This window comes from Malaclemys terrapin, chromosome 18, assembly GCF_027887155.1.
Source record: "Malaclemys terrapin pileata isolate rMalTer1 chromosome 18, rMalTer1.hap1, whole genome shotgun sequence".
NCBI lineage: Eukaryota > Metazoa > Chordata > Testudines > Emydidae > Malaclemys > Malaclemys terrapin.
The window spans coordinates 20161929-20173951 of NC_071522.1; the positions used below are offsets into that span (position 1 = coordinate 20161929).

Here is a 12023-nt window from a genome sequence, read left to right on the forward strand (position 1 = left end):
GCATCAGAGAGGGAATAGCCCACAGGCACTACCAGACCGGCTCATCTAGTCCACCCTCCCCTCTCAGACACTAGTCAGTGCCAGTGGCTTCAGGGAACAATGCCAGAAACCCGTTGGACAGTTATGGGATCACCTGACCAGTCTCTCCCTAACCCCAGGCCGTTAGAGGTTGAAGTGTGAGGATTTACTTCTCATACACCTTTTCGTTTATCTGGTCGCCGTGGGCCTTCGTGTTCTCCAGAGAAATGTCCAAGCCTTTTTTAAAAATCCTGCCACGTTCTTTGCTTCCAGGACATCTTGGAGCAGTGAGTTCCACCGGCTAAACACGTGCTGTGTATAAAAGTCTTCCCTTTTCTCCAGTGAGGCATGTATGTGACCTCTAGTGCGCATCACACACCCAGCATCCCTGGGAGGTAGGGGACAGAGAAGGAGCTGAGGCATAGAGATTAAGTGACTTGCCCACCTGCTAAAACTTTATGGGGCTTCATCTCTCTCGGTGTCTAGCAGCCACAGCCCCAATTGACTTCAGTAGGAGCGACCACCACTCAACCCCTCTAAGAACTGGGCTGTTCGTTTTTGTTCAGCTAAAATGCTCCCTTTGCCTAGGAATCAGCGTCTCTGGCCCCTCCCACTTCCTGCGTCTGTGGCTGAAAAACCCAGAGGCACCATCTCACAACAGAGCTCAAAATAGAAGCACTGTCCCTCAGCTCCCAGCTGTGCGGGGCAGGCACACACACCTGCTTCCCCCCCACTCGCAGCAAAAGCCAGCCTTCCGTGCCAGGCGGTGGGGAAGGATCCAACAGATGGGCTGGCTTGGATTTCTGCTTCTCTTTCATTTTCCCTTCAGCCTGTACATCTGGGTGCAGCTGGCAGCCAGTGCGTAAGGGGGGAATTATAAAATCATAGAAACGTAGGACTGGAATTGACCTTGAGAGGTCATCTAGACCAGCCCCCTGCACTGAGGCAGGATGAAGCATTATCTAGACCATCCCTGACAGGTGTTTGTCTAACCTGCTCTTAAAAACCGCCAGTGACGGAGAATCCATAGCCTCCCTTGGTAACTGGCTTAACTACCCTAATGTCTAACTTAAATCTCCTTTGCTGCAATTTAAGCCCATTGCTTCTTGTCCCGTTCTCAGTGGAGAACAATTTATCACCCTCCTCTTTATAACAACCTTTTACGTACCTGAAGTCTTATGTCACCTCTCAGTCTTCTCTTCCCCAGGCTAAACAAACCCAGTTTTCCCAATCTTTCCTCATGTTTTCTAGACCTTTAATCATTTTTGTTGCTCTCTTCTGGACTGGCTCCAATTTGTCTACATCTTTCCTGAAATGTGTCGCTCAGAACTGGACACAATAATCCAGCTGAGGCCTTATCAGTGCTGAGCAGAATTACTTCTTGTGTCTTGCTTACAATACTCCTGCTAATACATCCCAGAATGATGTTTGCTTTTTTTGCAAGTGTTACACTGTTGACTCTTATTTAGCTTGTGGTCCACTATGACCCCCAGATCCCTTTCTGCCGTACTCCTTCCTAGGCAGCCATTCCCCATTTTGTATGCGTGCAACTGATTGTTCCTGCCTAAGTGGAGTACTTTGCATTTGTCCTTATTGAATTTCATCCTATTTACTGCAGAACATTTCTCCAGTTTGTCCAGATCATTTTGAATTTTAATCCTATCCTCCAAAGCACTTGCAAACCCTCCCAGTTTGGTATCATCCGCAAACTTTATAAGTGCACTTTCTATGCCATTATCTAAATCACTGATGAAGATATTGGACAGCACCGGACCCAGAACCGATCCCTGTGGGACCCCACTTGTTATGTCCTTTCAACTTGACTGTGAACCACTGATAACTACTCTCTGGGAACAGTTTTCCAATCAGTTATACACGCACGTTATAGTAGCTCCATCTAGGTTGTATCTCCCTAGTTTGTGTATGAGAAGATCATATGAGAACATATCAAAAGTCAAGATATAGCACGTCTACCGCTTCCTCCTCCTCCACTAGGCTTGTTACAGTGTCAAAGAAAGCTATTAGGTTGGTTTGACAGGATTTGATCTTGAAGGGGATAGTGGTTTGATCAGTCAACGGCGAGGAAATGAACATTTGCTGCAAGTCTTGCAGCAGCTGGCCAGCCTCTGCACTGTCCCAGATCCACGCTCCCAGATCAGAACCTGCTGCCCCTTCCCCGTGTCGTCGAGAGGGAAAACGTGGAAGTGGCAGGCGAACCAGCAGCTCTTTCCCCCGGAGGGATTTGGAGCGGAGGGGCGCTGCTGGACCAATAGATGAGGGAAATCTTTGATCACGTTGTGCTGATTCCTTTCACAGCCCCTTGGCAGCTGGGCTGCCCCACTGAGATGTGCTAAATATGCCTCGCTGTTAACATCCGCATGGCTGGATTAAGGGTGGAAGAAATGCACAGGGCAGCTCTGCTTGAGAGCGGGGCCTATATGGATTAACTGCTAGACTGGCTCCTGTCCCCTATTGGCCAAGCTTTTGGGTGCTGGAATATGGACATGGAAGGGGAAGGACTTGGGTTTGTGAGCTCTGCGGCAAAGCAGCCCATCTTGACTGGCTTCCAGGTAACGCAGTTCAGCTCACCTCCCCGCCCTCTTGCCTTGTCACGCATGTGAAATAAAAGCAGCCACTCTCCTTGCCTGATGACTCTCTCCCAGGGGCAGGGCTCCAAGAACATGTCTGTCACGAGAGCGCAGGGGGCTCCCAGCTCATCACCCTGGCCAACAAAGAGCAGGCGAGACCCAGAAAGGCAGGGAGATCGCACCTGCTGACACAGCAAGGTTGCAGGGACTGTTAGCTCTAGGGACTGCTCCCATGATCTCCCTGCTGCTTGGAGCAATAAGACTAGGGCTGGTCCCATAATGTTGAGTTCTTTCAGCCCAAGACCTCCCAATTCTCCCAACTCACTCTTGCTCCCGCCAAACCTGATCTGAGATCCGTTAGAGAGCCCGGCCGGATGGTTAGAGTAGAGGGTGGAGCCAGAAGCCCTGTGCCACTGAACCTATGACCTCAGCAAACTCACTTAATCTCTCTAACTCCATTTCCGTCTCTGTAAAATGGGACTGGTACCACGATCACAGAGGCTGGGACTACTGAAGTCATGTGTCGATTGTATCCTGGCCACATTTTATAATTGCAAGAAACATCTAATAACGAGAATGGGTCAAATGTTTTCATTTCAAACGCTTTTGACACAAAAATGCCTTTTTGTTGAAAATGAAAATTTTCATGGAAAATTTGTTATCTTTACCAAGTTTTCCAATTATTATTATTTTTTTTATAACAATAACTGATTTTTTCCCAGTCCTTCCCCAGAGATGCTAGTTTGGGAAGGCATGAAGCTGGGAATGGGCGACAGGGGATGGATCACTTGATGATGACCTGCTCTGTTCATTCCCTCAGGGGCACCTGGCACTGGCCGCTGTCGGAAGACAGGACACTGGGCTAGATGGACCCTTGGTCTGACCCAATAGGGCCAGTCTTATGTTCTTATGAGAGAAAGGCAAAGCATTAGTATTTAGAGATGGAGCACGCTGAGGGACAGATGCTAAGTGAGGTTAGGCCGGATGGCAAGTCAGTGGCCGAGCTAGGAACGACTGACCACTAGACAACATGCCCGGGCCCAGATCCTCAATGGGAGTTAGAGGCCTAAATACCTTTGAGGATCTGGGCCCCTGTGCTTATGAAAGAGAGCTGGAAAATGCCACTTGAAAGCTGGTTTCTCCCACATCATTTATGACCCTTAACTGCCTCTGCTATCCCTTGGCCTCTCGGAGCGGCTGCCGTTCGGCAGCAGCTTAGCAACAGGAAGAGAAGTTCAAAGATAGGGATCAAGGTGAAACCACCCAAAATTAGCCATTGGGTCTCTGAATAAATAGAATCATAGATTCTCAGGGTTGGAAAGGACCTCAGGAGGTCATCTAGTCCAACCCCCTGCTCAAAGCAGGACCAATCCCCAGACAGATTTTTGCCCCAGATCCCTAAATGGCCTCCTTGAGGATTGAACTCGCAACCCTGGATTTAGCAGGCCAATGCTCAAACCACTGAGCTATCCCCCATAGCGCATATGTGGACTAATGACTCCTGCCCACTATGCCACTTCTTCCCCTCTCCCCAGTGCATGGTAAAGGGAGGAAACCAGCAAGGATTAGCTAGAGTGGAAGGAGGCTACCTCCCCTGCCTTCCCCGGGACCCCAGAAGGGTTGGCTCAGCTAAGAATGATTTGGCCTAAGTTACACACAAATAAAGCCGACCCCAGGCCTGACCAATCCGTGCCCAATCGCACCGTGAGGTGCACCTAGTAATAAACCACTGATTGAGCAGCCCGGAGCGTCAGGAAGAGACTCCCTTGAGGGACGCTTTCCCGATGGGGGAAGTTTCATTCCCCGCCTTCATGTATCTCATCAGCCGTGCGACATGGAGAAATTGGGCCATTAAGCTTCATTTGGACATGTAGTTACTGCGAGAAACTTAGCCAAATGTCTGCACGGTTTATTTTGATAAACTGCTTGGTGCCACGGAGCGAGGAAGAGCTGGTGACAGGGGAACTCACGAGCCCATGCGTCAGCTGTGTCTAATGAGGAACACGGGAGGGAGACAGCAGGATTCAGGAGAGGTTGGTTCGCTTCCCAGCTCTGCTAGACTCCCTTGTGTGAACCTGGGCAAATCACTTAATCTCTTTGGGGCTCGGTTCTCTCTTTGGCTACGGAGCGAGGCCCTCCCACTCAGAAAGCATCGGTAACCCCAGCTCACTGGTGGAAGGTGACAAAGCGCTTGAATACGCTTTGACTTGGTGGAAAGCAAGACTGGAGGCAGATTTCAATGGAGCAGCTGCTACAGAAGGGAGTGAATGAAAGGGGTTTCATTAGGCAAGGCTCTGGAGCGAGAAAGGGTAAGTCTACACTGCAAAACAAACCCCGTGATAGTAAATCTCAGAGTCTGGGTCAGTTGACGCAGGCTCACACTATAGGGATAAAAATAACCGCGGCGATGCCGGGGTGTGGGCAGGAACCCGGGCTCTGAAACCCTCCCCCGTCCCAGATTTCAGAGCCCGGGCTCCACACATCTACATGGCTATATTTAGCCCCGTAGCACGAACCTGAATCATCTGCCTGGCTCTGAGGCTCGCTGCCGCAGGCCTTCTCTTGCAGCGTAGACGTACCCTTACTCTCAGCAGGGTTTCATGTTACAGGGCTCAGGCTATTGTGGCTAATCTCGGGTTCCTAGGTCTCCCCACTTCCCACGGCACTGGTCTGGTATTGGGCCCAAGTCTTCCTTTTACAGCCGCCTTCCACCCGCAACACGCTGGCTGCTTTGCCTTTGAGCTCTGTCCTCCTTTCCCAGGCCGGGGCTGACTTAGCATCAGGGTATGATACAGGGGCCGCTCCCTGCCAAACCCAAGGCTTCAAAGATTCTGAGTCAGGCCTGCAAAAAGCCATGGCTTAAAACCCCTAACTTGTAAAAATAGTTGGGGGACTTTTCCCTTTAGTTTCCTAGTTAAGGCACATCCCGTTCAAGAGGTTTTTTTCCCATGTGGGCGAGGAACTTGCTCTTACTTTAAATGAAAGCTGAGATTCTCACATGACTCCAGAAACTGGGGCTTTTAAGAACAACACTAACTGTCACTAGAGCTGGCAACGCTGGGATGCTGTGGGCTCAGCACGGAAACTTCCCAACTACAGGATCGGATCCATTCATGGTCAGCGCCTCCTTCTGAGCTGAGACTTTGATCTGCTGAGACTCCCAACGGACGAGGGGAAAGCCCACCCAGCTCCACCTGCTTGATCCAGCTACGCGCCCGATGTTCTTTATTTTAAGCTCTCCACCCTGCCCAGGCTCTGAGTCAGTGATTTAAGGGCAGAGCACCTGGAGCTGAAGGTGGGTGGGAGCCTCAAACCTGCTCAGCAAAATCAATAGTGCGCTGTAATATAACTAGCAAATGATAAAGTTGAGTGGAACATCACGGTCTAGTAGCTCCAGGACACCGGAGTGGGAGTCAGGAAACCGGAGTTCTGTTCTCAGCTCTCCCACTGATCTTAGACGTCACCGTCCTACTCTGTGCCTCAGTTTCCCTCCTGCCCGTCATCTGCCCAGTATATTTAGACTGAAAGCTCTTTAGGGTAAAGACTCTCTCACCGTGTGTTCGAGGACTTGGAATATCTTGGCGACAGTCTCTGGGTACTATTGTAATGCACACAATAAATAATGCCAAGCACAGGAGGGGAAAGGTACGTTCACTGGTACGGGTGTTACGGAACATTTGCAGCCAGGGAACAGAGCAGGGTTTTATTTTGGACGACGGGAGAAATGATCACAAATAAATCTCCAGTCACACGGCACCTTCTCTGCGTCTGACCAGCTTGGGGCAGTCTGAGCACGTTCAAGGTCCGAGATGGACAGAAACGGAGGTCTCTGGTCCATAGGTCACCTGGCAAGGATGCCAGTGCTTCTCAGGAGAGTTATCAGCTGTTCCTGCTACATCCTCCAGCCCCCCTTCCCAAACAGAGGCACACCACAGCTGGGCGTTCATGTAAATGACAAGTTTATTGACAAGGACAGAAGGTAAAAGCTTTACCAACAAGTGAACACATCAGAGTAGATATGCAGTACAATGGAATGGCATCGACGCTGAGCAATTCTCTTTGCCTGCCCTCCGGCTCCCCTTCCCACAGCCCACGCTTCACGGCATGCAGACACACACACAGCACAGGCCCAGAAGAGACGCACAGACACCGCGGGGGGAAGGAGTTCCGTGCAGGCGAGGGCTTTGCTCAGGGTTTTGTTTAATGCTTTCCCGTGTTCAGGCTTTACAGAGGGTTTAACTGAGCAAGACTCGTGCCGTTATTCCCAGGGATCCTCCACCGCTTCTCCCAGGTCAGTGACCTAATCCGGTGCAGGTTCCCCGAGCGGCAATCTCCATTAGCCAGCACCACAGCCAGGGGAATATGGGGCGCTGTGCAGAATCTGCCGTCCCTTGGCAGAGAGAGAACAGGGCTTTCCCCTGCTGCCCCCTCACGCCCCCTCTGCCCGCCCCCTCCCATGCACACAGCTGAACTCCACGGTGGAAACTTACGAGAGGCCAGGTGCTGCTTCACAGCTTGGCGCCGAGGGGCGGCTCGAGAGAGGCACGTGCCTCGGCGCACCCAGCACTTTATCAATTACTGTAATAATTATTTCCGCAGTGCTCGCAGCCCAGCTATCCTCAGGGCTTCAGACAACTAATCAAACAGCCAAGCTGGTGCATGATCAAGTGCCTGGTTTCTACAACTCCGTCCCGCCTTCTGCCCAGCCAGGATTCATGCTGCCAAGCGATCTCTGCACCGAGGACGCAGCTCAGCTCATACAAGCGAAGGATGCAGTTGCTCCCAATCTTCACTCGCTTCCCTGGCTGAGAACTGGCTTCAAGCTGAGTCTCCCTGCCATGGAACCACATTTCATCCCGCCTGTGACCTGGCCTACCCTCGCTGGCCCCTTCCCTTCCCCCTTATTCTCCAGGGCCACCGTTACAGTCCCGTTCTGTAGCCCCAGATTCACATGCACCTCACAGGTGATCCCCGCCCGGTCTCGGGGTTCAAGAGCACAGGCTCTGAGGGTTGTATGTGGTCATGTTAAGGGAGTCGCTTCACTCCTGGGGGAAGTGCCGTGCCAAGCATCAGCTGAGAGCAGTGGGGACTGCAGAAGCTGTTCCGGGGCTGGGTTGATATTCAGCTATGTAGATGGACTGATGGATAGAGTCAAGCCAGCTACTATCCCCGCTTTTGTTTCACCTTTCATGGGGTCTATTCCAGCGCCTTGCCTGTGACAGGGAAACTCCCTGGCTGGCAGGAAGCCCAAACAGCCGCCCTCCACCCTGGGAGCCTGCTGCGTGAGCAGGAGCTGCAGCAGAGAGGAGTAAGGGAGCCAGTGAGTTTCAGACACTAGGAACCCTAATGACCCGCAGTCTATTGCCTTTGGCACAGAAAGCCCAGCTCTGATGACTCGGGATGGAGGGAACGAGCCTGTGAGATCACCTCACCTACAGCCCCCACTGGCCCCTGCAGCAGTAGGGTCGTCCGGAGCTGAGGGTTTACAGGGCAGGAGATTGCACTCAAGACTCTCCCCCATCACTAAATATTTTGGGTGTCACAAGGGGGGGGGGGGGGGGGGAGGTGAGCTGCGACTCCCAATCAGCTTCTTGGCGACTCTCCTTTGCACCCCTGTATAATGGGTGCTTCCTCCTCAGCAACTTTTGACGGCAAGCTTTCCAGGGCTCCGGGAGAAAAGGCTTTCCAAAGCCCAGGGCAACTTGCCCATCAGTGCCAGTGACCCCAGGTGTAAGGGGGGCGAGGAGGGGCTTGGACTCCTCCAGCGAATTTAACCCAAAGCGCATAGCCAGATGCTGCCGTGTCCCCCAGCTTTCGCACTCACACCTCAGCAGGCAAGCGCTCGAGGATGCTCCCAAGAGAACCGTAGGCAAAATGGCTGTGACCATCCTCTGCCGGGATTCAGATTTCCCGCACAGGTCCTTCAGCCTGGACAGCAGGCGGAGCTAGGCGTAACCCAACTCAGCAAGCTGAAGCTGGCCCAGCGTGAGGAAGGCAGACAGGCTGTCGCAGGAAGACACAGGGAATGATCGGGAAAGGGGAAAAAAGGCAATGACTGCACCCCATGCTCTGCCAAGAGCCTTGCATTCTGGGAGTCAGACCTGCTGTTTCCTTCCTCATTTTGCCATCTGCTGCCCCATTATCAAACCAGACCCTGCCAGCTCCTACTTCCCCATGCAATGAAGACCCACTTCCAAACCCCAGGACCGCAACCAGGCAAGATAGCTGGGGCAGAGATTTCTGGGATGAGCATCGGGTACGACACACAAGTACGACCCAAAGCCCCATCCAACCCAAGTAGATGCATCTTGGGTCTGAACTGGCTCTCTCCACACGTCACTGGCTCCTCAAGGCTACGCTAGTCCTAGCTCACCTGCGTTCCCGTGGATGTTTTCGCTACTCCAGATCTGTGGTTTTTTTTTTTTTTTCCCTTTTTTCATCTGGTTACAATACAAAAAAAACCCCAAACGTATAAAAAATATAAAATAATAAAGTGCAGTTTGTGTTTCTATGATGCCTTTGCCTTGTTTTAATGAACAAGAGACTTGTCTTTTTCGGGTTTTAAACGAGCCATATATTACAAAATATCAACTACGCCTAACGCGGTTTAGAAAACGCTAAAACATTGGCACGAGATGGAAAAGCCCACAAGAAAGAACGACAGAACAGTGGCGCCGGGGGGGACACGGGAGTGGTTGAAGCAGTGGTTACAAAGTTTCCATGGACGCTAAAAATATCAAACAGTTGTTCCCTATATTATTATTAGCACGTGGATACTAATCGCTACCTTGGTTTCTCGGTGCGTTTGTCTGAAATCCTACACATGAATACAGCTGCTTCCAGTTAGAGTTCTTTGCCTGCACCGATAACGGGAGGATCCGGAGTCTCCCTTCCTCCCTCTGTGGAGTGAGACATGGACCCATGCTGTTAGTTTTTCAAAATGCCGTCGTAGACCTGGTAGATGTACTGGGACACTTCAGGAGCCCGGCACTTCAGGGACAGCTAGGAGAGAAGTGAAGCCGAGGTTAGTGCAAGAAGGCAGCAGATAACACACAGCCCATCTCTACTAGCTAGTTTGTTAATCCCTCAGGAGACTCCACCCAGTCTAATACACAGCGAGGCTGCCACGATGCATCACCCGCTCTGCGAGGTGCTATGCACACCAATGGTGCTGCACACAGATGTCTAACAGAGAGTCAGACTGGCCTAACATAGGTAGGCAAGGACAAGTAACACTTTCCTGTCCCCACCGTTCACGTTCTTCTGCCCTAACGATCGTGCACCTTGAGCTGGGTCGACTGAAGACCGAAGCCAGGACCCTGTGGATCTCAAAGCATCAGCTTCTACTAGTTGGGCTAAAAGACCATGTCCCTGAACTCTGCTGCAGCAGCAGACTCAAACCTCAAGGGGGTGACAAAGAGCAAGACCGGGTTAGCACAGGTTACCATTGTGTTTTCCAGGATACCAGTTTTTTTTTTTTTTTTTTTTTTAATTTACATACAACTTCAAATATTTAGTCCCAGTTGCTGTCCACCAAAGCGCTGAGTTCCGCGAAAGCACGCTCCCACTCACGTAGGGAAAGCTAGCCAATTTTGTGACAGAATTGGGGAAAATGAGCAACAGAAGATAAATGGGACCCCACCCTTACGAATGCTTACTCCTTAGCGGTATGATTAATAGACCTGCACCAATGTTCAGTGGGGGACCTGTACACTCCTGACAGTCCTATCCCACAGAATCAGAATTCACACCACATTAAACCAAGATAACGCCAGTGGTATTCGGCTGGCGTAGGTCAATAACCTTGAGAGGTGCTTTCCCTTACGGGCAATGCTAACCACCAAGCTGCCAATTCCCAACCGCAGACCAGAGCCCTGCTCGCACTACTGTAACTAGGGAGCTTAACGCAAAGCCAAGCTTCCTTTTCGGCAGTATATTTTCAAGGGTTTTAATTGTTTTCCTTCCACACAAAGGGCCCCCCGGGGTGTGCCTTGAGATTCTCAAACCAGGAGAGAGACTCCATCAGCAGCGAGGAGAATCTACAACAATAAGCAGTAGGGAGGCAGGCCAGTTAAAGGAAGTGGCTACACGTGGGACAAGCAGCGCGCTTGCCTTTGAGTGGCTGCCACAGAGGCCAGGCCAAGGAAATCTCCCAAGTCTGGACAGCTGGTCTGTGCGTCAACAGCTCAGCATGGCACAAATCTAGTCTTGTTTACTAAAGGGGGAGTGGAAAGGCGGGGGTTGGGGAGAATTCTGGCAATGCTTTTGTGTTATTTCTCTTGGCTAATTCGAGTGGTAACAATCTCGGCCAATGAACGCCTGCTGCTGAGTCAGCCTTAACCTAGCTCAGCGGGTCACTAACGTAGCTGTCATCAGTGGGTTCCCAACTCCTCCCAGCTCAGCAGAGATTTCCTTTGGCGCTGAAATTAACAGGCCCTGCCTCAAATGAGCATGCTGGGAAGAAGCAGGCTCAGATTTGACATAGCTTAGGAAAGGATGTGTGGCCTCCCCTCTCCGCCCCATGCCAAGAGCCCAAGGGTCTTACTGTGTAATTCGGGTTCCCAGGCTGGATACGTAGCTCAGCCAAGATCCAGATGCCGTTGGTGAGCTTCAGAGACTGGTAGAGCATGTCCTGGCCTTCCACATTCCTCTTGGCAATGGTGTAAACATTGTTGTTCTGCAGCTTACTGGAAACAGTGTCTTCAAAACAGAAAAACACCTATTAAATCAAGTGTGCACACCAAACATACAGCACTACACCCCCAAATGTCATCTGTGTTATCCTAGAACCCCTAGTCACGGACCATGGGCCCATTGTGCTAGGCAGTGTACAAACAGAACAGGAGTGCACAGACGAGGAAGAACTGGCAACTGCATGAGACAGTGAGTCTACGGGGGAAGGCGCACATTGGAGAATGAGGCAAGAGCAGATTTGGTCATAAGTGTTCCATCTCCCTGGAGACCTCCCTTCAGATTTGGGTCTCCCTCAGGGATCACACTACTCTAGGCAAGGCGAGAGTACAGCAAGGCCCGGGTCCCTTCCGTGAGCTGCAGATTCCTAAAAAAAAGCCCAGAACTTGGACAGGCTGATTTTGGACATTGTGCCCTGCGCTTCTGAGCCAGAGGATGCTGCTTGGTAAGAACAAATGAGATCACTGCCTAAATCTCAACTTTGGCTTCTCAGTCATTAACACAATTCTCTGCACCCTGAATTCAAACCCTTTTCAGTGACTTAGCGGGTGAGAGAAAACGCCTTTCCCATCTGCCTCCCGGCAGTGGGGCCGTGATGAGGTTTTTATACAATTTGTGACTGTAGCACTCGGGAGAGACGTATGATTTTACCTGCACATAAATATACGGCTGTAACCATGACACCTATTTCTCAGGTACCTTACAGCGAAGCAGCAGCAGCAGGGA

At 51.2% G+C, this 12023-nt stretch overlaps 1 protein-coding gene across 5 annotated transcripts in view; it reads right to left on the reverse strand.

Moving 5' to 3' along the window:
• Positions 1-6548: 6548 nt before the first annotated feature.
• AP2B1 (adaptor related protein complex 2 subunit beta 1) overlaps positions 6549-12023 on the reverse strand; it is a 102402-nt gene continuing 96927 nt past the window's right edge. For all 5 annotated transcript variants that reach the window (XM_054008037.1, XM_054008036.1, XM_054008039.1 and 2 more), the window contains 2 exons: positions 11152-11306; positions 6549-9608 (listed from right to left, as the gene is read on the reverse strand). In XM_054008037.1, the coding sequence (XP_053864012.1) occupies positions 9534-9608; positions 11152-11306 (230 nt within the window). In that variant the 3' untranslated portion in view covers positions 6549-9533. The remainder of the gene's footprint in view (positions 9609-11151; positions 11307-12023) is intronic.